The 26,368-nt window shown below is 39.0% G+C and overlaps 1 protein-coding gene across 2 annotated transcripts; it reads right to left on the bottom strand.

Moving 5' to 3' along the window:
• Positions 1–866: 866 nt before the first annotated feature.
• sbno1 (strawberry notch homolog 1 (Drosophila)) lies at positions 867–24,760 on the bottom strand. Of its 2 annotated transcripts, none has more exons than XM_023266046.3 (33): positions 24,434–24,760; positions 19,449–19,568; positions 19,249–19,347; positions 18,909–19,136; positions 18,677–18,815; positions 18,234–18,334; positions 18,017–18,113; positions 17,434–17,594; positions 16,284–16,417; positions 16,092–16,182; positions 14,554–14,715; positions 14,299–14,434; positions 14,106–14,211; positions 12,321–12,474; positions 12,042–12,224; positions 10,812–10,909; positions 10,572–10,723; positions 10,249–10,458; positions 9,693–9,863; positions 9,433–9,602; positions 9,190–9,321; positions 7,659–7,794; positions 7,359–7,471; positions 7,184–7,255; positions 7,001–7,100; positions 6,744–6,818; positions 6,232–6,378; positions 5,972–6,066; positions 5,801–5,887; positions 4,808–4,945; positions 4,644–4,720; positions 4,352–4,545; positions 867–3,450 (listed from the first exon to the last, which is right to left on the bottom strand). In XM_023266046.3, the coding sequence occupies exons 2-33, from the start codon at positions 19,566–19,568 to the stop codon at positions 3,308–3,310; spliced, it is 4,221 nt and encodes a 1,406-aa protein (XP_023121814.1). In that variant the 5' UTR covers positions 24,434–24,760; the 3' UTR covers positions 867–3,307. The 2 variants fall into 2 exon arrangements, with proteins under 2 accessions (XP_023121814.1, XP_023121812.1); XM_023266044.3 differs by having other exon boundaries at positions 18,677–18,818.
• Between the last annotated feature and the right edge of the window lie 1,608 nt (positions 24,761–26,368).

The following is a 26,368-nucleotide window of genomic DNA, read 5'->3' on the forward strand; positions in this document are numbered from 1 at the left end:
ATTTCGGTCATTACGTGTCTCATATTGTTGATTTTGTGTTTTCTTGGTGATTATTTTGCATCCGTGTATTGTAACATTTTGGTCCGTTTTATGTCTCTTCATTGTAATTAGTCTTTTTTTGGTCTAATATGGTTAGTTTTGTGTCTGTGATCATTTTGCATCTCATAGGGGGTTTTTTTGTCTCATTTTTATCCCTTTTGATTATTTTGCACATTGTAGTTGTTTGAATTAAAATTTTGTCACTCTCAGATATTATGTTTTATATCTTTCTTGTCATTTTGCTTGCGGTTATGATTGACTTTCATTTGATTTTGAAATTCATGTTTATCACTTGCTGGTAATTTCACATCTGTCATTTGTATTTTTTTTGTCCCATTTTGGTCATTTTGCGATTGATATTGTCTTTATGGTAACTTTTTGGCCTTTCGTGCCTTTTTGTGGTCATGCCTTTTTTTCAATTTTATTTTGATTACTTTGCATCTCATTTTAATAGTTTATCATCAGCTTGTAGTTGTTTGCATTTCATTTTGAATTGTGTATTGATAATTTTGCATCCATTTTCATTTTGCATGTCCCTATGGTTGTTTTGTCTCTTTCATGGACATGTATTATAATTATTAGATGACACCAGGGGTCCCTAACCCCTTCGTGCCTGACAGACCCATTCAATAATCTGTGCATGGAAATATATGTACAAGACATTTTAAAAATCACACACAAATGGAACCAACATCATTCAGACAGGCCAATAAGGAGTTCTCTCATATGCAGAGGTGATAGAAACAAGAGTCTTGATTCAGTTGAGCATTGATTTACTGCTTCTATAACTACCACTGGGATTATTCAAGTAAGTAACAACTCCAAGATAGAAGTATACCAAGCTTTATTGAGCATTGCACTCATTCATGTACATGTAATGTTGAGTTTTTGTACAACTCTTGTCAGTAGTGCAACTCGTGCAATGATAGAAAGGGAGGGGAAAAAAAGTCCTTCAAGTGTTTCAACTTCAGAAGAGCCGATCTGCCGAGACATTTAAACGGCATTCAAAAACAATGTAACCGAGTCAGCAGCCCATGTAAATAACGTCCCAGAAGACAAAATAAAAACAGAAGTTGTTGGCTGATACATGGTGCACATTCTAGTTAGAACACTTTCAATTTAAGAGCAGAACTTAATAAATAAGGTCTGTCTCGGTACTGTTCAACAACTGAGATGTGCTGAAGAATTTCAGTTTGGATCCTTTTACAAATTATACAAATGATACAAAAACTTATACTTATTTCACCTGTTTTAAATGCATCAAGTACAAGAGCAAATACACACTGAATACCAGTAACTAATCCACAGGTTCGGGATGTGTGTGACCATCCTGTATTTAATTATCAACCATTAGGACAGCTCCTGCATCCAGACTGGTCTGTCCCTTCCAGTGCAGACGGAGTATTAATGCAGTTAAGGACTGAGGAGGCTCAACAGAAGAGGTGCACTATACAACAGAAGCAGAGTTGAATTACAACTCAGTCTGAAACACGTACGGTGAAGCTGCAAGTACAGCCAAACACGGAGCGACGTTACTGAGCAGGTGTCCGAGGAGGATTGATGTTGGTGGTCATGCATTTCAGATACACAGTAATACATTTTCTTTCATTTGGGTCTTTGTATGAGTTTAACCCCTGAGCATATTTCCATTTTTAGGAAAAAGAAAAAAAAGAAAGGCAACAAAAGAAAAGCACACAGAAGAGGACACGACGCTGAAGACTCCGGAACCTCATAAATGATGGTCGCTGTCGAGGACATGCATTTCACATTTCTCAGAATTCCTTGGCTGCTTTATTTTACGGTTTCTGCTGCTGTTTAGGTATCAGCAACATCCACACAGACTGAATCTGACAAAGTCAAGGGAAAGACCTAGTCAAGAAAAACAGTATTGTAATGGGCTGGGAATAATGTAGGAACACTACAGCAACATTCTATCCAACACCTGAATTTAAGACCCCTTACTTCGTGTTTAAAAGCCTTAGTAACCCTTTGATGTGCAGTTTGGGTCAGGAGAAACCAATTTTCCATTAGATTTGGGTCATTTTTCACCCATGTTGGGTATCAAAGGGTTAAAGTGATTTGCAACACTGTAACGTAGCTTTAAGTGTTCAGTAATCTACTTGTCAACAGATAATATTTCTTCCTGTGGTAATGTAAAAGTGGATGCTGCTGCATATGAACAGATAAAATAACTACATTACAGGTCACAAACCTGTAAGTGGAATAAATGTCTGAACACTGCTTATAAATATTTAAAGTCCACTGACTCAACCAGAAACTTGCCTAAATGTTTTAACTGTCTGAATATTTCCTTACTTTCATGCACTATAAATAGAAAATACAGGTCAGCTGACACTAAAATAACCAAATCTCTCCTTGATAATGTTTTGTAAAGGTGCTTGACTGCAGTAGCTGTTGTACTAACACAAAGGCACGCTTGACAAACTCCCAGCTGTTCATGTTACAAAATGGACAAAGGAACAAAATGGTGAAATAAAGCAAACCAAGGAACCTGATTAAAGGATAAATTTGAGACCCGTGTACGAAACAGAAAAGAGCAAAACAAGTTGGTCTGTGATTCAGATGCAAGTGGATCCTGACGGTTATGACATTTTTGTCTTCGTTCAGAGTCAGTAAATCAGCACAAATTAAGTTTCTTAGAGGAAATGGCATCACTTTTTCTTCTTCAAAGAACTAAATCTTTCACTGCAACAGTGCTGGAGGACGTCCAGTATGATGAGATTTCATCATACATTAATGTAGGTTTGTAATTAAACATTAAATGCCCATCTAAATGAATCATCAGACTTTAGTGGTTTTGTTTCATCCACCTTCAGTCCAGACCCAGAAAAAGTCTTTGCTTCATACTCGGATGGTCCAGACTGAACAGCTTAAAGCATGGGTGAGGAGTGAGTCACTCAGATCAACGTGCCTTCTTGGTTTGATCAACATATCACAAATCTTCTCACTCTGAATGTCAGAGTACAATATGTCACCTGTCAAATTTCTGTAGGTGAAAACTAGAGTCTCTGGAGATTAGAACAAGGAAAAAAAAAAAAGACTTTTCTCTGTACAGCCACTGCTTTACATCGGACAGTCAACATGGCCCGGTTTGACATGTCTGACCCTCAGGGGTGATAAGAGGACTGAGGGTGCAGAACAAGGGGACAGCGGTCCTGGAGCCTGCAGTGCAAAGACACAACGGAGCCTGATCCCTTCAAAGCGGGACGTCAACTCGACAGGTGAAGATGGGACTAAGGTCCCCAAACTATGTGTTGGGTGCATGACTGAGACTCTGAGGGTGGAGCTGCTGCCGCTTTTGCTGCTCCTGCACAGCCAACTGCTGGCACTGGTGAGATGTCGAGAGCTTGTTGATTAACGGAGACACGCAGTTCGCTGGAATGATCAGTCCTGTAAAGAAAACAGAGGTCTGAGTGTGAGTCTGCAGAGGACAGTGGTGTTGACATTTATAGCACTTATTAAAAGAATAACTCAATATTTTGGGAAATAAAATTATTCGCGTCCTTACTGAGAGTTAGATAAGAAGACTGATACCACCTTAATATCGGTACTGTGAATATGAAGGTACACAACATATAAACACAGCTTGTCATTTTATACTTGGGTGTTTGCACAGTGTGCTTTAGAGGTTCTTGTAGGAAGAGTCTGGCTCCCTGTTATCTAACTTTATTGACAAAGACAGCTAGACACACATACATCTTTCCCATCAAAGCAGTTGGGAGAGCTGGTTTGAGGTCTGTGCCAAACTACAGTACATGACAGCAAGTCCATCCTAAGGTATGTTATTCAATGGTAATGGAAAATCAAAGCTGTCAGGAAAAGAATTGTGGCATTCCACAATTGAAGCCAACACTGATACCTTCTCTATCACTGAAAAATTCACAATACACAAATGTGTGATAAAGTTTAAAAAAAAACTAAAGGTCCATTTCCAATGTTTGTGTATACAGGCTTCATGTTTACATATCACACTGCTGGTAAGTAGCCTGATGGAACAGGGAATCCAGATTGGTTGAAATATCCAAATCCTGATCTCAGGTGCACATCTTCATCTCACATTTTAAATGGGCCCAGACAAACTTTCAGCAGATGAATCTGAAAACTTGAAGTCTTTTAGTGTCAAATTGTGAATAAAAAAGCATTCTGCTTTTAAAAGTATATTTGTAATACCTTGGAAGTAACGTGAATTTAATGCTTTAAGACTATTCAGCAGCTGCAGACATCCAGAGCGCACCAAAACATTTCCCAAAATACTGCACTAATCCTTGAAAATCGCACTCCTATAACTTACCAACTATCCTCTGATCATCTTCAGTTCTGAGGCGGACAATCTGCACCTTTACGTTGGTTCCGCTGACGGGGGTAAGCACCTCCTCCAGCTCATTCCACACACTGAGCACTGAGCCACACAGAACATAATATGTCCGACACCGAAGGCCAACTTCACACTGCAGACCCACCGACGCTTTCTTACAATTACCACGCCTGTAGACAGAGTAATATACAAACAGAGATTTAAAACAGAAGACAACAATATTTTTTAAGATAACGGATCGATGTTGGCTTGGATGGATGACACATACCAAAATGCATGAGAGCATATTTTTGCTGACGACTGATACTGGTCAGTCCAGTGCTGCTTGGCATCTTCTGATAAAACCTAACAGAGTAGAAATATATATGATTTACCAAAATTATATTCAGTGTCCTTTTCACCACCAGTTTAAAATAAAGAATGTCATCAAACCTTTTTAAACTTCTTCTTGATGTCTGTGTATGTCTCCAGTTTGAGCTGCCTGCCTGTGTTTGGCCTGTACACCAGGAACAGCCTCTTCTTGGTGTTTACCTCTTTCACCAGTATGGCTGTTTTCTTGTTGTTTCTCATCTGGCAACAAACCAAAGACACATAAATAAAGGCTCAATCCTCTGCTTTTACACATCAAGAGGAGTTTACTTGTCCTGCTAGCACTACTCCGCATGTAACAGTCGTGTAACATTTTCTCTGGAGGAGGTCAGTCTACTGAAAAAATGACTTCATTGACAATAATGGATTTATTGCAATTTGGGCTTGCAGACTATTTTATAACAGAAACCCTTTATTGCAAACTGGGGATCTCAAGTCTTAAAGATACACACAACTGGTCAAAGAGTGTGTGGTCAAATGTTTCACTCAAGTTTTCAAATGGCATATATTAAAAATGTTGTCTCTGGCAGGTAATTTACATCTGACCCCTCTCATATCAGCTAAAAAAAAGGTGATATTTTGATATTAGATGATATTCCATCATTCCATTTACAGTCCCACAAGGCCAACTGAACAGAGTGTGAAACTCTGTTGTTCCTCTGAAGAAAGCCCTGCAGACTAATCAAACACTTTAAATGCAAACTTTGAAAAAATAAAAAATAAAATAAATAAATCGACTAGCTTGGCAACATTATGGTTTTAAGCAGTTCATGATGCAACACTCTCTGCAGAAGACTGTTACATTAGTTTCAACCATATTATCTTATATTATGAATGTAACAGTCTAGTTCTCAGATTGAAGATGTCCTCATTTTCTTAAAGTTAATTTACAGGCAAAAATATAGTCTTATATTTGGATTAAATAATCGAACATCAAATGAACTAGTTGATCTCGTTACACAAGTCATTTTTTGGACAGAAAATATCTTCAAATCTCCAATTAAACAGTCCCATTTAAAAAAAAATCTGAATCAGCTTAGGATACAAGTCTCACACCTGTACATAGAAGCCATCATCTGATCCATTCTGCTCTGCCCAAGCATGTGTGGCTTCTTCCCAGGACATTCCTCTCTCCACACTCACCTGTGAAGAGTCACACACAAAGTCAGACACTGTTGCTGTGATCTAACAGCATCCTGAAGGGCAAATGAATATGTAAGAACTCACAGTGTAGAGTTCCACATGTCCGGATGTTGTATAGCCTGGTGTTAGGAATTTCCTGCAGTCTACCTTCTTCACTTTCTCATCACCAGAGCCGAGGTCTGATAAAAGACAAGGGCAGACAGATATTCATACAAATACAAGACACACACATTATAAAAAGAAAACCTTGAATAATTTAACATTGTTAGAAAGTGTCTCAGGTTTGCCTCTGTATTTGTGAGAAGAGTTGAATAATAAAGCTGAGAATAATTGTACAATCTTACCGAGAATGCCCATGTCATATCTGCCATTCTTCTTGGCTTCCTGAATCACTGCTGCCAGCGTGTCTGAAAAATACTGAAACAAGGCATTTTGCTGCTGGACCTCCATGCCCAAGATCCGGTTCAGGAACTTCCCCATGTTGTTGTAGTCTGTAGCAGTAACACAATACATGCTGACTTAACCATTTTGATAAAACTGTACATGCATCACAAATCAAATCTAGCAGCGAGAATTGCAGTGGTGTTAATCCTTTTTCCCTATGAGGAATATTTTCTGGGTAATTGTAGTAGCTCTATTTTTAAGGTCTTATCTTGGTCATTATAAGGGCTAGCCATACTTATGGTATCTGTTTTTTTTTCAGAACAGTCCAATCTATTCAGACCTTCCATAACTTGATATGATAAATACTTTGCAATAAATACTTTGAGAGCAATTCAACCGAGAACAAGTTGTGAATTTGGAGGCAAACTGCATCCATTAAGCTTCACGTGCCAATCCACAATTACAAAATTACCTTTGTCCAGCGACAGCGCACCAGATCTGTCCTCCACATTTATGAGACCCACACCTATTAATCCACTCTGAATTTCTACAGGAGAAAAATTTAGAAAAGTTTCAGAGGCATACACAAATAAAAAACTAAAACTAGGTATGTAGTAAATCCTGAATGAAACATCTACAGAGTGAACTAAATGTGCAGAAAACATAGACTGCAAGACTAAATGAGAAAAAAAATTCCTCTCCTTGCTTCATGAAGGATATGAGTCATACCTTTAAAGAAATCCCCTTTAAAGTCAGAGGGCGGAGACACTAATGGAGCATCGAGCTTCACGATCGACTTCATCACAATTTCCAGAGCGTTTCTGCCGTACTGCAGCAGTGATAAATGTGAGTGAGTCACAGGTAAATAAAGACAATTAGACCTTTTCTCAGATAAATGCTGGATGTGCTTACTTTGTTGTCAAAATTGAACCTGCTAAGATCTCGAGTTTCTGTTGCTCTTCTGTCTCCGTGAGTGAGAGCACCCTGTTACGAAGAATGAACACAAATGAAGTCAGTGTTTGGATAAATTACTGTTTAAATGCCTTGTCACCCAAAATGAGTCAGATATAAGAGTCTAAGTGCTCACCAGGCTTTCTAGTCTTTTAGCAACAATGGATGCAAATCTCTGCTCTCCTGCGAGCTCTGAGATGAGGAAGACGTATTCTGGAGCGGTGACCTGGTTTGATCTGTGAGTTCTACCTGTATCCAAACAAGGAACAGAATAGCATCATTATTACATTTGGTGTATACTGTTCACAGTTCAAATGTATTACTTGAAAGAGCAACACTTCCAACTGGCTCAGATACGGAAGGTACATTTTAACCATGTATTCAGTGTGCCTTTATTTTTTTTTTTAAATGTCTTTAAGCACTAATATCTACTGACCGAACTGTTGTATAGCTCTGTCTGCACTCCATGGCAGCTCTAGAGTCATGTGGACTCTCCGCCGCTGGTTCTTCACCCGACGGTCAGCTTGCAGGGATATACCTGAGCTTGCAGCTTCTGAGATGATGGATATGTTCTAGTTAAAGAGAGAGACAACAAAGCATTAGTTTTCACTGTTGGGATCAGAAACTGCGATTTCTGTATTTTAAAACGTAATGCAGTGCCCACTAGCAAATTAAATCCCTCTGCAGTACTAACTTGGCTCACAAGCCGGCAGAGATTAATCTGCATCGTTTTCTTCTGGGCTAATAATGATTGTTAGTAATCAAGAGGATCAATCATCAATGTTAGGAACTGAAAATGAAAATCTTGGCATCAAAATTCTGAATATGCTGTTGCTCGTGACATGTAACCTAACAGGTAGTTGCTGTAACCAGGAGACTGAAGATAGATGACTGCACCAGAGTTCTTCTTTAGTAAGAGCTGGCTAAAAGTAAAAATATCCGTGAAGGTAATTTGTAAAAATGTTGATTATCTGATTCAATGATTGACCTCTCAGAGTGATATAATTTCAGTTCAGGTTCAAAGAAATAAAAGTTAACTTTTCCAAGGGTAACAGTGACTCCAGTTTACTGGGAACACAACTAACAGTTATTTTATTAATTGACTGATTGCTTGGCTCAATCCCAGACTGTGTACAAAGTTACATTTAAATACATGAGCAGTGTTTATAAGTTAGTTATGTGGAAATCTAAAGTGTAATTAAAAGGAGATTTAGGGGTTAAAAAAATGGAATGATACATTTTTAAATATTCAATTTGAAAAAGAATCATTTCAAAGATATTTTAAGGCATGTTAGATATTTTTTTTCTTTTTATGATTTCTGGTAGCTTAAATGAATCAGACGTTAGACTGACCATAGAAGAGTATTGTTCTACCAGAGTCTGTTTAGTGAGTAGTTAATTCACAGTCTGCTTCAGTTTATATTATACTGTTTCAGTTCCTTATATTGTGTGTGTTTATATTATGCCAAAAAAGATAAAAGAATTGTGCCTGCCATAACTTTCGAGATTAGTGGAATCCTGTCTCATTGTTCTACAAGTCGCTGTGTGGATGTGTCATGTTTTCATGTCTGTTAATCCTTAAAAACACAGGGATCTATTGTTCAAATTTGACATTCTGGGGCAACCAGCAGAAAAGTTAGGATGCATGCCAATATGGGTGTAAATGTCTTTAAATGTTTCAATTTCCAGCCAGCGAGACTTTGACTGCATGTTATTTCCCTGTTCTCTTATTTTACCTTTATTTTGTCCCTCTACTGTCACACTGTAATAAATGCAAAATTGCCTATAAATAAAAAAAAGGACTTCCTAAAGCTGAAACACCCTCACATGCAAATACTCACATTTTTTAATCAACCGAGTGATTGGTTGGTCTGTACAATTGAAGTTGGCCGATAAAAAGCTGACTACAACCCCATTGCCCATTCCACACTAACTCGCAATAATTTCCACAATAACTTTGCTTTTACCTTCTCTCCATCCATGAACCTCTGCTTCTCTGTAAGATTGAGGATTTCCACTGGGACATCCAGTTCAGAGCGAGACTCATAGGTGATGCTGCCATCGTCATTACTGACCACACGACCTTTACGACCCGTCATCTGAAGCATAGCAGAAAAACAGAAAACTCAGCTAAGATACCCACTAAACACCAACCCAACCACAACACAAACAAATTGCATTAGTCTCCATAGAGCAACGGTAGTTTGTACCTCAGCTACGTTGTCAGGCCCTCCCAGTTCATCTATCAGCTCATCCAGAGTGTTGGGAGGTAGATCCTCTGCCAGCTCCTCGAGCTGTTCCAGCAGAGCTCTCTTCATTTTCTGGGCGTGTTCCACTGCGTCCTGACTTGTTAGGCAGCTATCCTGACTCTCTGCCTTGACTTATGATTGAGGAAAAACAAAGCATTCATTAACCCTCCAAAGGCTAAATCAGGGTTATATAACCACTGCACCTTGTGGTAGCTGTTTACCTGTGGCAGGTGTGCTAGGAGGGTTAACTGAGGCAGTGAAAGCAGGCCTGGTGGAACCCAGTCCGGAGGCTAACAAGGCACTTTGAATCGAGTCTGGATCAATACTCTTCCTTCTCTTTTTCTTCTTCTTCTCTTTCCCTTTCTTTGGTTCCTTTCTGATGAGCCATGGATCTAAAAAAAAAAGACAAAAGTGACAAAAGGGAATGATGACTGAGGCTGAACAACTAGGGGAAAACATCAAACTACTAGTGCTAACTGATAATGCAACTGCAATTTTCAACAAATTTTTTATAGTCAAGCGTTAGCTCAATTTTCACTGTGTAATGGGTTTAAAGTACAATGAAGCATTCCCATATAATGGTCTATCAAAAGTGTGACAAGAAAGAGTGCAATAATTTGTAACATTTTAAACCTTTGGTGAGAGGTGTTGCACAACATAAATCCAAGATTGCAGCCTTTACCGTTTGTTATTTGCATTGATTCGAATCATAATTTCGATTTGAAATCAATTAAATTGTCATAATTCAACATTCACAGCCTCCCTCGGTATGCTCACCATCTTCCTCATCGTCATCAGACTCATCTCTGAATGGGTTGAAATCATCATCTTCATCCGCTGAGCTGATGGATTTGAAGCTGTCATCGCTGTCGCAGTCTTTACCAGAGTCTTTGTCCGATTCATCTGACTGGCTCTCTTCTGAACTAGTACCTGACAGACCACCATGCTTGCGAGGCTTCTTTTTCGGCTGCTTTTTGACCTCAGAACCTGGGGAAATTATCAAAGAATGACAAAATGGTTATCGAATTACAATTGTTTAACAGCACAGATGGTCTGAGTATAGTTTGAGCTATTTGACGTTAGGTCATCATTTGTATTACCTTTCCTTTTCTTGCCTTTCTGCTCAGGTTCTGCTGCAGTGTCGTTGGGAGATGGCGTCTTCTTTGCCGAGAGGTCAATACCCAGCAGGCTGTAAAGCTTCTGTCTGTCTGGTGCTGGAAAGTGCTTCTCAATCAGGGACTGCAGCACACCTCTGCGATGGAAACATTTTATTGCAGTGACTTACACACATTATTATGTTTGAACTGTTGGAGAAAAGTCATTTTAAGTTCAGTGCATACTTTGCAGTCGACACAAAGTCATTTAGCTCTCCTCCTCCTTCTTCCAAGGCCTCCAGTGTTCTTGCTTCACCAGTGGACTGCAGCCCAATCACTATACACTGCACAGAAAGAGCTGGTCAGTATTTTATACACTGATTGTGCTGAGGTATTGCAAAATACTATTAAACAAGTGGCCAGCATCTTTGTATACCTCACTGGACTACAAACACAGGCTTTGATTGCTAATTTTTAGCTTAAGTAAACTGAAACCTTCCATGTTTACCAATCTTTTAGCATATTCAATATCATGTACATTTTCACAAAGTAATTCCAATTACACTCTACTCCCTTAATTTTTCAGTGAAGTTAGCTGAGCACTTCTTTGATGTGAAATACATCTCATGTTTTGAAAATTGTCTTTTGCATCAGAATCTGCAGTTTGTGCAAGACACAAAAAGAAGAAGAGCTGATCTGTAAATCATTTGTTCTGGCTCTGTAAGCTCAGTTTACAGAGCTGATTTTAGCTGTGTTTTTTTTTTTTTTTTTTTCTTTTCTCCAAGACAAACTTTTTAGCTGAGAAAAACATCCCATATTGCAACCAAATCTCACTGACACTTGCATCTTCAGCTGCTCTGGAAGCTGTAGGACCGATATAAACATCATTTATCAGCTTTGATTTTATTTGCTTTCATTAATGTTTTTATGAATATTCTTTTCTTGTGAGAGCTTGCTTAAGTATTGATTTCAGACATCCAACTGAATGATATATGCTTTTGTGCAACTTGTTTTTACTATGTTTTATGGTGTGAACAATAAAATGTCAACATGATATAAAGATACAAGAGAGACTGGTATTTAGTTAGAGCAATTGTAAAAATTTGTAGAATTACATTTCTACACTTCTTTGAATCTGGCTTCACACAGAAACTACATTTCTTAGTTGTTCTTTTTTTTTTTTTTTAACAGAACACACAGCTCTTGTGTCTGGAGGTTGATACATTATTGTCTACTGTTTTTTCATTTTTACCACATTTTTCCATCTCTCATAAACATTTACATTGATGCGCCCCACTTCTGTGTTGTTGTTGTTCTTTTAAACTCTCGCTTGTCTTTTGTTGATATAGCTTCAAGAGAGCTGGTGAGTTTTTGTTTTGTAGGATGCCTCCACTACCACAAACAACAGCATCGTTGACACATAAAGATCAGATGCCGCTGGAGGTTTGAATTCAACAAATTTAAGAGTAATCTAACCTTCCCATTTTGGACCTCCTCTCTGGCCAGCTGGACCACTCGGCGGACTTTGGAAGCAATGCAGAGATATTTGAAGAATCTTTGGTGGGCAGACCAGAACTGACCCCACATGGACTTCTTCATGCGCTGCTCAGCCTCCATGAGGTTCGCAGCCTGCTGGAATTTCTCACGAGCACTCACCCACTACAAGAAGCAGGAAACAATGAAATCAATTTATTAGCTGCAAGGGCAAATCAAAGAGTCCACACAAGGTGCTTAAAATGTATTTAAAGTGCTCACCAGTCTCACGGACTTGTTGTACATTTTGATGTATTGTTGAGTCAGGGGCACCTCTTCAATCTTGAAAGTCACACCTGTAAAACTCAACTGTCTTGCGATATACATCCCTCGCAGCTTCATATCCATAGCTACGATCTCCATGGCACCAACACCTCTGAAATCAAGAGGAAAATCATTAAGGACATATAGTCCTATGAAAAAGTATTTACAGAAAACTTCTATTTCTGGACATTTCTCACGTAAATGTTCCAGATCACCAAACTAATACTTACTGAATATCAGACATAACACACAAAACACAAACAGCAGTTTTTAAATGTTGATTTATTGGAAACCTGTATCACTACTGTGAAAAAGTAATTGCCCCCCAAAATCTAACAATCGGTTGGTACCTTGGCAGTAACAACTGCAGTTAAATGTTTGTTACAGCTTGCGATCATTCTTTTACATTGTCATGGAGGATTTCTGGCCCACTCTTCTCTGCAGATTCAGTGACATTAGATGTTTTTGATTATGAACTGCCTCTTTCAGGTCTTGCCACTGCATTCAGACTTTGACTCGGCCACTCAAAAACCTTAATTTTGTTCTTACCGAGTCACTCAGATGTCGACTTGCTTGTGTGCTTTGGATCATTGTCTTGCGGCAGAACCTATTTGTATTGAGCTTTAGATCATGAACTGATGGTGGATATTCTCCAGGAGGATTTTCTGATAGAGCGCAGAATTCATGGATCCATCAATCATAAAAGGTCGTCCAGGTCCCGTGGAAGCAAAACAGCCCCAAACTATCACACTACCACCACGTTTCACTGCTGGTATCATGTTCTTCTTGTGGAATCCAGTACATTTTTACACCAGATGTAATGGACCCATGTCCTCCAAAAAGTTGCACCTTTGTCTCATCAGTCGACAGGATGTTATCCCAAAAGTCATGGGGCTCATCCAGATATATATTTTTGTGCAAATGCCAGCCAAACTTTTATGTTCTTTTTGGTCAGGAGTGGTTTGCACCTTGCAACTCTCCCATGATGCCATTTTCTCCCAGTCTATTCCTTATTGTGGAATCATGTAGACGGACCTTAACTAAGGCCAGTGAGGTTTGCAGACATTTTGATGTTAATCTGGGTTCTTTTGTGACCTCCTGGATTAGATATTGATGTGCTCTTGGAGAAATATTGGTAGTTGGGCCACTCCTGGGAAGGTCCAACACTGTTTCATGTTTTCTCTATTTGTGGATTATGTTTCTCACTGCAGTTCTCTGGAGTCCCAGAGCCTCAGCAATGACTTTGTAACCCTCCAGACTGACAAATGTCAGTGATTTTGTTTCTCATCTGTTCTTGAATCACTTTAGAGCGTGGAATGATGTGCTGCTTTTTGAGACTCTTTAGCTACTTCACAATGCCAGACAGGTTATATTTAGTGATGTGTAGATTCATCAAGCCTGTCAGTAATCATATGTTGGTGGGGCTGGTGAAATTTGACCAAACTGTCAAATGATATTTGGTCCTTTGGTTGCAAATTTTTACTTGCCTTATGTGAAAATTACTTTTTCACATAGTAATTTCACAAAAAAAATCATCTCAAAACTGACTTCTGTGTTTTCATGAGTTACTTTTGTTTTTCAATAAAATTTGTTTGACAATCTGAAACATTTACATGTGAAAAATGCAAAAAATAGACTATTTCTACAGGGTGGGCAAATACGTTTTCACAGCATGGTGAACATTTCACAAGCCTTTCAAGTCTGTGGAGATATTTTTTTCCTTCTGTTAAAAGAGAAACTCACCTGCGCTCAACAGCTTGTATAAAGTTGCCAAATTCCCTGAAGGGTGTTTTATGTCCCCATATGCCCAGCCGGTTCATATAAGCCATGTTTCGCGGTTCAGAGGCACCTACGTAGAAAAACATTTTCAGTATTTAATGTTTGCACAGTTTTACCTTCCTTCACAAATCAAGGAAATTTGACTGTATCTACTGACCTGTAGCACTTGCATACACAACTCGAGCTTTGGGAAGTTTGTTCTGTAGTTCCAACACTGCAAGTCCAGTTTTTGTAGGTTTGGAGGATCCAATTGGACACACATTTTTGGCTTTATGACACTCATCATAGACAATCTAAAGACATCTTGTTAAGGAAATTTATCACACTTATAAAACATAGTCTAAAGTGATCTCATTGACATTACTTTCAATTAAATCTATCATTAACTCACATTTCGTAAGTGAAAGGATACAACTCCATCAAAGTCTTCCCCACACCAGTGGAGAAGCTGCTCAAACCTGGTCTTGTACTTCCCTCCTGATTGGCTCTCTCCAATCAACGAGGAGTAGGTAGCGAAGATCACACCTTTTTTGACACTCCCATTGTGTTTTGATGATATTTTGCCATATTTGAACTAAAAACGTAGAAGCATAATTCAGTTACTTCAGCAGTAAACACTTTCAGCTATTATGCTATGCATCATAACTAGGGCTGGGCAATATGGCCTTAAAAAAAAAAATCTCAGATTTTTTCACAAAAAAATCCCGATTCACGATTTATCCGATTTTTTTTTTTTTTTACCCCCTACCTAATCTCTGCAGCCGGAGTCCAGTCTACTTCATGCAAATGAGCTGCAGCCCTCTCTGGGTAAACACACTGGATCGCAGCTGGAAATGCGCTGCATGTGGCATGCTGGTCCGGCTGCGGTGCGTTTCCAGCTGCGATCCGGTGTGTTTACCTGGAGAGGGCTGCAGCTCATTTGCATAAAGTAGACTGGACTTCTACTTTATGCAAATTGCATCCGGCGTGCGGAGATTCAACGCATCCAAAGTTGTTTAAATCAATCCAACTGCATGAGCATGAGCCACCTCACCTGAGTCAAGGTGACTCAGGTGAGGTGGCTCATGCTAACGACCACTATTAGCATACGAGGGCTCGGTGAAACTCGCATTTCAACGACCCCCTTTGTCACTCCCTGGCTCCCAATGACCATTGTTGAGGAGCCAGACGGACCTTAGCAATGGTCATCGGAATGTGAATAACACTGACCACACCTCACAGGGGTTATAAGCTGAGGCAACATCAACTACCACCAGAACTGAAGAAGCCTCTTGGATGAGAGGTGAAACGTCTTCAAGGAACCTTCTTAAAGTCCAGTTGGATTGATTTAAACAACTTTGGATAACCACGACCTGGATGAATGAGAAACTACACAGACATATTCCACACATCGTGAAACTGTCCTCAAACTTCTAAACTAGGCGTCGGTGACCTAAAACGAGGACAGATTTAGCTGCTGCAGATTATTTCTCGCTTCAAATGCTTTCAGAAATACTTTTCGCTGACATGTTTTTGAAATAAAAGGGAAAGTTTGCGGCCGAGCCGCTGTGTTTATCCGACTTGTCTGCCGGACTGTCCAGCTGAAAGCTCGGTCACGTGACCACGTAGCAGCCTGCTGTTGCTCAGCGCCGTCATGTGACCATGTTGTGGTCCGCTAGTGACCGCCTGCCGTCCGTGTGATTTTCAGATGTGGTGCGTTGCCGTGCGGGAAAATAGCATCTAGTGGACACGCGCCTTTAGATCTGCACCGCTCGCCGCCATGTTGTTTGTGTATAAAGCACGGGGGGGAGGGGGGCACACTCTGAACTACGGGAGTCCAGCAGGAAGGCGTTGGTGGCGGATGTTGATGAGAAAATTGATTTTCATAAAAACAAATCGACATTAAGTACAAACTCGAATTAATTGATAAAATCGATTTATCGCCCAGCCCTAATCATAACAGTGTCTCACCTTGTTCAGTGAATGAACCTGGATGTTCTTGGCTCCAATATCCCTCAAATCCCTTTCCGCATCATACTTCAAATCATTTGACACACTAAACCTGAACAGAACACCACAGTATATTAGAGAAAGAACACTGTGGAGGTGGTTATGTTTGCTTACAGAGTGTTCAACATAATGCACAGGATTTGGGTTATTTACCAAAGTGATCTCTTCCTGCCCAAGAGGTAATTTTCATAGATGATCCCTGCAATTGTCCGGCCTTTCCCCACACCAGCTCCGTCTCCAATCAAATAGGCAGCTCGATCGCCATTGGGGAGAAATGTTTCATGTTGCTGTGGTAAATCAAGGGAAGAAACACACAAAACTTGCCTTTTCAAACTATTTACCTGCAGTGCCATTTTGGCACCTGATTTATTCACATTTTTTCATTTTGATAATGCTAGTTTTAGTGTTTAATGTTATTTTTTTTGAATGTTTTTCAAGGAAAGAACACATGAAAGCTAATTTCTTAGCAGTATGGTGATAATGCTTTCTGAAACAAACAACTTTTCAGTGGCAATATTCTTGGCCCTTTATAGACATGGGATATGGAGTAACATCTTGTGGAAAACAAACCATGATTTCATTATTTTTTAATGATTGTTTTTAATCTGAGCTGAAAATATGCAGGCTGAAATGTGGAAAAAGCCTTCACTAAATCACACATCTAAAAAAGTACCATTGCGTGTGTGCATTTATCCATTTGTAAATACATGTAGTTCAGGCTTTTGCCTTGTAGAAAGTGATACAGAAATGTACTAGGTCCAACCTAGTAAGATTGCCATTGTAACTTTTACAGAAATGACCAGAGTACTTCAGACGTGAAGCCGACATGTTTAGTTGCGGTCAGATTAAAGGAACGGAGTGCATGTTTGAAAAGACCTCACATCATGTACCAATCCTTTATTCAGTCTGCAATCATTGCAGTTTTCAAAATGTACCTCACTACTGGACACAACGGCCACCAACATCTTAGTTCCAGCAACGTAGCACACTGAAAATTTTAAGTTTTGCAGAGCAATGGTCTCATGGAGTAAGGCAGCCCTGCCATTTTGTATTTTCAGTGGGGTATCCATTTTGATCATAATGCTCACCTCCCTGCATGTAAATGTTCAACCAAAACAAGGGAACATCAAAGCCACACCCTTCACTTAATCTCACACATTATTGCAATTGGTTTAAAGAAATACAAACAAGCCAGAGCATTTGCCTGTGGCAGACTGATGAAGTGCAGCCAGACCATTACATTGTACAGAATGGGCCAACTAAACAAGAGTACATTTTCACTGATAAAATTAGCACTATTTACCTGAGCTGCATATGTGATAGCTTCCAGCTGCAGCGCAGACAGGCAGCCACGATCGATGACTTCCTCAGGGATGGACAGTCTGTACCACACATCTGGAGGACTTACACTGGACAGGGAGCTGGTCTCCACCACAGGATCAGGATGCCTTATGCCGATCTTCACTGCAGCAACAAAGTGACATGTCAGTGGATCAATCCACAAAACAACAGCACGCTGTATTTTAAGTTTTCTGATTTGATGTAGTGTCATTGATTAAAAGTGACACAGTATACTGCCATCACTCAGTCCTGTTCATTTTAATTTGGCCAAAGCTTCTCAGTGGTTTATGATCACAATGCTGCACAGTGACTGAGTAAACACTGTACAATACAATTCACTACATCTCACTTTTAAATATACCTGGAGTTGACATGACCAGCTGTTTCCAGAAATGGAAGTCAATCTCAGGTGTAAACAATGAAGTTTGTCATCATCAAATAGAAATGTGGGTTCCATGAGCTTCACAATTACATATTCAACTAAAACTTCATTGTAAACTAAAAAAGGTGAATCCTCCACCAACACAAGACAAAACTTTAGTTACATTTCATCGGCATGTACTCTGCATAAGTCTCTGCATGACCCAGCTCATCTTCTTCTTCCTCCTCAGGCTCATCCTCTTCCCTCATCCCTGGAGGTTTCTGTACATGGAGATTCATATATGTAGACAACAAGTTAGCACAGTACTTAGCATACATGACTGAAGCAAAGGTCTATTAAAATTTTCAACACATTTGCTAAATTAGTATCATAATACTTACCAGAGAATGTGAAAAGTTTTGCAGTTTAATGTCATCATTGATCCAGATCCTGGCAGCATCTTTACTTAACATTTCTTTTTTAATTCCATTGTTGATTTCACCTGAAACACCAACAGAAACCAAACGTGAAACTGCTCTGTTCGATGTACCTCTGCCTTGTAATGTAGCTTCTCAGCAGTTACTAGATAAACTTATGTTTAATCATTAAATACAACTTGAATGTGGTTAAGTCGAAAAGAGATGGATAAATTAGGCAGACTGACTAATTGATTTCAGGCCCATTGATGAAGTTTTCTCTAAAAATCACATTCAAGAAATATTTTGTATCTAATGCCACTACTTACAGCAAAACTATTTATTCGTAAGTAAAAATTGAAAAATATAAAACCCTAAAAATAACGCTTTTAAAAACTTGCAGATGTTAACATTACCAAAGAACTTACCTGGAACAGTGGCTGTTGCCGTTGCTACTGGTGTAGCAATGTCAGGTGGAGGCTTTAGCTTCATGAGCTCCATCAGACTGTTACCCTTCAGACCAGTGGTCTTCACATTGCCAGTCCTTAGAAGATCTTTCAGCTGAATCTGCTGAGAAAATAAAAGGTATGATTAGCATAACCAAGAAACCCACTTTCAAATACTGAGCAGCGACAACATGAGTTCCATAAATAAACTTACCTGATCTCTGTTAGAAGGCACTACTGTGGACGCTGAAGGAGGAATACTTGTGGAGGAGGGGGTTGATGAACCACGCAGGGCTGAATTAGCCACATGGACCACCTTGGTGACAGTTATTGTATGCTTGATAGGGTTGGTAGCTGACTGTTTGGTCACAACAGCTCCAAGTGACGGCAACTGATTCAGCTGATTTAAGACAAACGTGGTGGTTGATGGCTGAGGTTTGTGCTGTTTGAAAACAATGAGAAAAAAATAGATTTTCATTCTTATAATAAAACACCAGCTGCAACATAACATCCTAAATAACTAATAAAGTAAACATGATGTTCTGTAATCTCACCCTGATAGTTACGATAGGGACTGCAGCTGGAGGTTCAGGTCGAACAACTTCCACTGCGTCTGTCCCCACACTAACATCCAGGGCACTGATGGAGATAGACTGGACAGAGAAAAATCAGAACATTAACGTGTATATATAGTTATAGAAATGTCAATAAATCACCTCTTCTCCACAAGAATTAAAACAAAATATCAGCTTACTTGCTGGGTTGTTGAGGGCTGTGCAACATCCTGAGAATCAACATCAAATAGGCCAATATCATTTGGGCAAATTCCACTCTCACTTAGAGCAGCAAGAAGTAAATCCTGTCCGGGATCCATCTGCAAGACAAATATATAGATGTAAGCTTCTTTTAAAATCTTCCATGTACAGTGATGACAATATGTGTTAAGAAGTAGAAGTAAAAACATCATCCCAACAAAGGTTTTCACCGGCAGTCATTTTCATAATCAATTCTTTGAGAAATAATTTTAAAGCAAAAATGTCAAAAAATGTTTGAGTTTTCAGCATCTCTAAAGTGAAGATTCCCAGCTTCAATTTGTTGGATATGACTGTAAACTGAAAATCTATTAAACCAAGCTACTTCATGGCCTTATATTAGGTTTTCGAAAAATGTGATCTGCACATTTTCATTTGAACATCTGTCCCCATTTTCTGACACTGACAACAGAGCTAGAGCAATTAATCAATTAGCTGTCAACTATTAAATTAACAGTCAACTATTTTGATCAGCAAGAGTTTTTTTTAGATAAATAAAAATCAGTCAACTGAATATCTTTGGGTCGTGACCAAAACATTTGTCACCTTGGTCTTTGGTGAATGACATTTTTCACCATCTTATAGGTGGAAGCAACTATGAAAAATAATCAAATAATCAAGAAAATAACCAGCAGATTAATCGACTGTGAAAATAATCAATAATTGCAGGAATTGTGTCGATGTCAAGGAAACAATTATTTTGCTGATTAATTGATAATGAAAGTGAAAATAATACGCATCTGCAGTTTTACAATTTACACATCACCTAGAAATTACAAGACCCATAACTGTGCTATAAAAACAATGAAAATAAAAATGCAAACAATGTTAAGATCACACAGACAGCACAGTCCACTGTAAATTTAAATGTGCCTGGTATTTTCACCAACTTCAAAATGTTTTCCCAAAATCTTGTAAGACATGGAGTTTAATTAAATTGCCCATTTTAGACACAGTTACTATTTGTCCAGAGTTTCCTGGGGCTTAACAATTACACAAACACACCAATAAATAAAACAAACAAAATAAAGCAATCCTGCTTAAAGGGGATCCAGGGAATCCTTAGATTTCTTGGGTTTTTGTATATATTTTAGTTGGGTCACAACTTTGGCTGTAAATTAGTCAGGTTCATCCCAATGAATAATAGTGCTGTGGCGTCTTGGCCATAATATTTGTATTAGCCAGAATAAGTTCCGTAGATATGTTATTACATAACTTAGGTTATCCTCCACAATCAATAACACTGTGGGATCTCAACATTGGTATTCAATATCCAATTTGTAAATTAAGTAAAAATCACACCATAACTGACACTATGGGGTCTCAACCCTTATATTTACACCTGACAGATTACTTTCGTAACGCCAATCATAACCTTTGCTTTACTACGAGGGGTACTTTGAAGCAACAATTGCTGTCTTGAATATATTAACTAATTAATTAATAAATAAATCTGAAAAAAACTATCTCAATTACACTAATTCTATTTCATCTTGTTTTATTAAGTGCTTTGAGTCTTATTGGTTAGAATTTGATTTCATTATAGGGCCCTATGATTTCCACGATCACGGAATCGCGGAATTCGCCGTTAAAAACGGAATCTACGTTTAAACGCGGAATATCACGAAATTTGACATAATTTGACTGCAATGCTGTTTTCATGTGGAAGAGGAATGTACGTCTGGGGAAAACTGCACGGAGGGAAGCAAATCTAGGTGACACAGCAAGCCCCTTCCAAAGACTGAGCCCCTCCTCCTTCAAAACATTGTAAGCATGGCAAAGCGGCTCCCTGTGGCTCTGTCTTTGTCGGCAAAAAAACTACGAAACTCGACGTTAACCCCCCAGTACAGAGCCGAGCAGTTCCCGAACGACTTTTATGTGTCAGGTGAACAGTTGTTTTGCAGATTCTGTCAACACTCCATTGACTGGAAACGTAAAAATACGTGCAGTGATCACATAGTGTCCAAAAGCCATGTGAGAAACAAGGAAAAGTTCAATAATAATGCTAGAAAGACCACGTCCCTACAGACGTGCATTACTGCTTCTACATTCAAGTCATCGGACTCAAGAAAAGAGGTTATTGAAGATTTTGTGCAAACTACTGGAGAGGCCTGAGTGCAAGATTCCCAAGAGTTGCAGAGATGGCTGTGCCCTTCATCTACTTCCCAGTCAGCTCAGTTGATTGTGAGCGGAGCTTCAGCAAATACAAAACTCTTCTCACAGACAAGAGAGAGACACTCACTGAACTCAACACAAAGAGGCTGGCAATCATGTATTTCAATGGTGATGTCTCTGATAGGTGGGAAACTTGAAGAGTAGCTCACAAGGACTAACTAGTCCTACAGCTTAAATAGCTTAAGTTACTTTAAAAGAAGTTTCAAATGTTTGGTTGTTGTTTTAACTAATGTTTTTTTACTTGCTGCTTGTTTTTGATGCACTTTAATTTTGCCACATTGAGGAAATGTGTCGTCTGTCACTTCAATAAATGTAAGTTAATTTCTATTTAATTTGTGTACATTTTAGTCATTTACATTAAAAACACACTGTTTTTGGTCATAGAATAAGAATAAAACAGAATTGCCAAAAATTAAAACGGAAAAAAAGGGAATTCCCAAAAATTAAAATGGAAAAAACAGAATTTGGGAAAAAATAAAACGGAATTTGGGAAAAAATAAAACGGATTTTATAGGGCCCTATCATTAGATCTCATTTCACATTTTTTTTATTACAGAGCACTTTATAATGCTGTCAAAATGTGCTATACAAATAAAGCTATTATTTTCCACAATAAATCACAATAATTTAAGTTAAATCTACTGTAACTAAGGCCTGCTTACATAGCAAACCCAACATGTGACCAAAAAACCCACAACTTTACATCATAAAAGGAATGCTAGAGATACTGAAAGACTCACATGTATACCACATGTGGCAAAAAAACAAACAAAAAAACTAACAACAATCAAAAACCAATGTAAAATTCAGTACAAAAAGACCAAACTGAAATAGGCAGTGAGGGTGATTTCGCACTACTGTTCAGCAAAATAAGAAGTCCACTGAAATGTTTAACTTACCACAACACCTCTAGAACTGTACGCAGAAAAAGCGAAAAATCACGACAGTAAAAGGCAGCACTGACTCGACATACTTAAATCGACTTCTGAATAACACAATACGAGACTTAACGTCAGCCATGTACTACAGTAACGTGTAGGCACCGGTGAGGTCCTAGACTTGATCCAAAGTCACCCAAAACAAGACACGTGTTTGCAATGCCCTGCTTTCAACTTCCTGCTCCCTGGCTCAACTTAGCTTCTCCTCTACTCCGCGTTAGCTCCTACAGTTCATAACCTCATTAACTCGGACAGAAACGACACTAAATAATCCCACTAAACATTTTCATCATTTAATGATAAACACGGACGAACTGCAGCAGCTAACCGTTGTCTCGCGCGCTAACATACCTGCTAAACTGGCCTGTTTAGACCAGGGTGACACAGCTAAGCTAACAGAAAGCTAAGCTACTCAAGTGAAAGACACGTTCACATTCATGACAGCGACAAGCCAGAGAAGTCAAACTAACAGAGGCTAATCTAAATGCCAAGTGCTGTGAAGCCACATTTTGCAGAATCCTCACAGCCGTTACAGCTCAACGTTATTAACGGTAAACACGGAGAACGACGCTGAAGTCAGTTTACGATTCGACAGTTAAGGGAAAAGTTAAGGGAAATTTACCTAGCTGGGCGACTAACTTTCAGTATACTTCCACATTTTATTGATGTAAAACCGTGTTAGAGATTTTAGTTAGTCCTAATGCCGTGTGAAACCCACTTTCAAACTTGTAAAATCTTTATTCCAATTCAGAAAACGGAAAAAAAGAGATTTCATTTCTCTGTGGACCACATTAGACCATGTCCATGATGAAACCACTATATATGTAGACAATGAATTTGCTTTTAACTATTAAGGAAAGGAGTCTGTTTTTTAGATTAACTGACCTCTGTACAATCTAGTTCAAATTCAAACCACTGTACATATTAAGATTTTAGATGTGGACCTGAAGATGTAAGAGTGAGAAACAATAAAATAAATAAAACCAAAACAAAACAGTGAATAGTGAAATCTCCCCAATCTGCATTTTCACAGTACAGAAACTGTAACTAACTTTTCTGGCATAACCCAGTGCATATTTGGACAGTCTACATACACTTTACATTTTGGAAATGTGATATTCATCTTTCAAAAATAATCACTGTGTAAAGATGTAACAATTTTGAGAGTGGGTTAACAGCATTAAGGCTTTGCCTTAAATGTCGGACACGAATTAACATCGTTAAAATGAAAACAAAAAAAGAAACAAACAGTGGCTTGGCGATGTCAGTTAGGCTTCCCTTAACAGCCGAACCAGAAGCTAACTTCAGCGTCGTCTTAAAAGACCCGTATTATATCAGTCCCACTCACAGCAAAATTGCACGTTACTTAGGGTTAGCGTGCTTTAATCTAAATTTACTTTGTCTCGCACAGTGTTCAATGGACATTTGGATCACATTACAATGTCTTAATAAGAGTTTCAGCTATCTTGTTACGTCGGCGCTTGATGAAGTTGATAAAGAGTTGTTGATAAATGAAGTTAGTAAGCTTTAATAGAATTTCTAATGTGTTACCTCCGTTTATTTTCAGCAGTGTGTCCTTCAGGCTACAACAGCGAGCTAACAACCCCCTCACATTATTGTGATGTTGTTGACGGTGTGTTCTCACGCACTGTCATTGCTGTCGCTAGCTAACATTAGCAGCGAGAAGCTAACTGCCTCTAAACGACCAACTTATAATTTATTATTTAACCACAACACGATGATTTTGAGTTTTGATATGACCGAGAAGTGAAGCCGGCACTAAACAAACAGGTAACAGGCTGAGGTGAACTTACTTGACCATTGGACGGCCGCTGCGGCTCGCGGTCGGCGGCGCTCAACAGCTCAGGTTTGTTGTCCTCTCCGCTCCGCCGCGCTCACGCCATCTTTTTATCAAACGCTCCGCCGCATGTGGGTCACGTGACGTGCAGGCCTGGAGCGGCCGTTTTCTTGGTCAAATTTCGCGAGTGGCGTCGGTGAAAACAGGTCACTAAGGAGCTACGGAGCGTTCCTGGACGACGATAAACCGTTAAAAGCAAGAAACGGCGCATTTCTGAGCCGTTAGCAAAAACGACAAACATAGCAGAGTCAGCGAGCTAATATCACATCACGTGACCCCACCAACTCCCAACGGGAAGTGACGTCAAAATATTTCTTCTTCTATGGGATTTAATGGTGGTTGGCAAACACTACCGCCACCGACTGGTGTGGAGTTTGGATGACACACATATATATATATATATATATATATATATATATATATATATATATATATATATATATATATATATATATATATATATATATATATATATATATAGTATTGACAACCTGCACAACCCATGCATGAAAAGCATTTACACGGCTTGAAACTGTTTCATAGCTTTTCAGCATTGAATCATGATCCCTGTATTTGGCTTTTATAACAGTTTCAAAAAATGCTTCATTTCAAAGTGACAACAGATTTCTCCAAAGTAATACAAACAAAGTAAATATACACAATATATACACTATTCAACACAGGTGCAGCCAGTTGGTGCTGGAGGTCATACAGCTAGTGAAATGGAGATTATCTGAGTGCAATGAATGTGTCTCAAGTCAGGTCAGTTTGGGGAGCACACACAGGTCTCGAGTGATTGTTGTATAAAGACACCTGTATCTGGAAGGTCCAGTCACTGGTAAATCAGTGATCCTGGTTATCACTACACCATGAAGACAAAAGATCACTGTAAGCAACTCTGAAAATGTTAAAATGCAAAAGTCAGGGGATACATACAAAAAAAAAATTTCAAGTCACTGAATGGCTCTTTGTTAAGAAATGAAAGGAATATGGCACATGAGTCTTCAAACCTGAGTGACTGCAAGAATGAGACTAATGAGGGATTCTACCAAGACACCTATGACTCTTCTGAAGGAGTTACAAACTTCAGCAGCTGAGATGGGAGAGACTGTGCATTAAAAAAAAAAGTTGCCTGTTCTTTACACCAATCAAAGTTTAATGGGAAAGTGACAAAAGAATGCCATTGCTGAAAAAGGTTCTTAATAAATCTGGACTAGAGTTCACTAGAAGGAATGATGGAGACTCTGACATCAACTGAAAGAACGTTTGTTGATCTGATAAAGTTGCCGCTTTTGGCCATCAGATCAGGTGCTATGTTTGGTGGACACCAAACAGTTCACATCATCACCAACGCTCCATTCCTACCATGAAGCATGGTGGTAGCAGCATCATGATATGGGGATGCTTGTTGGCAGTAGGCCCTGAAAGGCTTGTAATAATAGAGGGTAAAATGAATGCAGAAAAGTATAGAAAAATCCTGCAGGACAAACTGATGCAGTCTACAAAGTGAACTGCAATTTGATAGAAGAACTTTTTTCTGGCAAGAAAATAAACTGAAACATACAGCCAAAGTTACACAGAAAACGCTTATAAACAACAAGGGGAATGTTCGAGAGTGGCCAAGTAAGAGTCCAGAACTCAGTCCAACTGAGAATGTGTGGCTCCTGAAAGATAACCTGATGGAGTCTGCAAGAGAACTGCATCTTGGGAGAAGATTTGTTTTCCAGCAAGACAATGACACAAAATGTACAGCCAAAAGCTACACAGAAATGGTTTAAAGGTAACAAAATTAATGTCCTGGAGTGGCTGAATCAGAGAGTCAGAGACCAGATCTCAATTTTTAAAAGAAGTTGTGGCTGGATTTGAAATGGGCTGTTCAATCGCCATCCCT

The sequence above is a fragment of the Amphiprion ocellaris genome, chromosome 17 (genome assembly GCF_022539595.1).
Source record: "Amphiprion ocellaris isolate individual 3 ecotype Okinawa chromosome 17, ASM2253959v1, whole genome shotgun sequence".
In the NCBI taxonomy this organism is placed as follows: domain Eukaryota; kingdom Metazoa; phylum Chordata; class Actinopteri; family Pomacentridae; genus Amphiprion; species Amphiprion ocellaris.

Bases quoted from the DNA above. Each gene is read 5' to 3' on its own strand.
- sbno1 (XM_023266044.3), bottom strand. From the start codon at position 19,568: ATGGATCCCGGACAGGATTTACTTCTTGCTGCTCTAAGTGAGAGTGGA. The intron at 19,137-19,248 runs GTGAGATTACAG...GTTTTCAAACAG, and splicing joins TCCCTATCGTAACTATCAGG to CACAAACCTCAGCCATCAAC. The intron at 6,819-7,000 runs GTATGACTCATA...TTTCTCCTGTAG, and splicing joins TAAAGGGGATTTCTTTAAAG to AAATTCAGAGTGGATTAATA.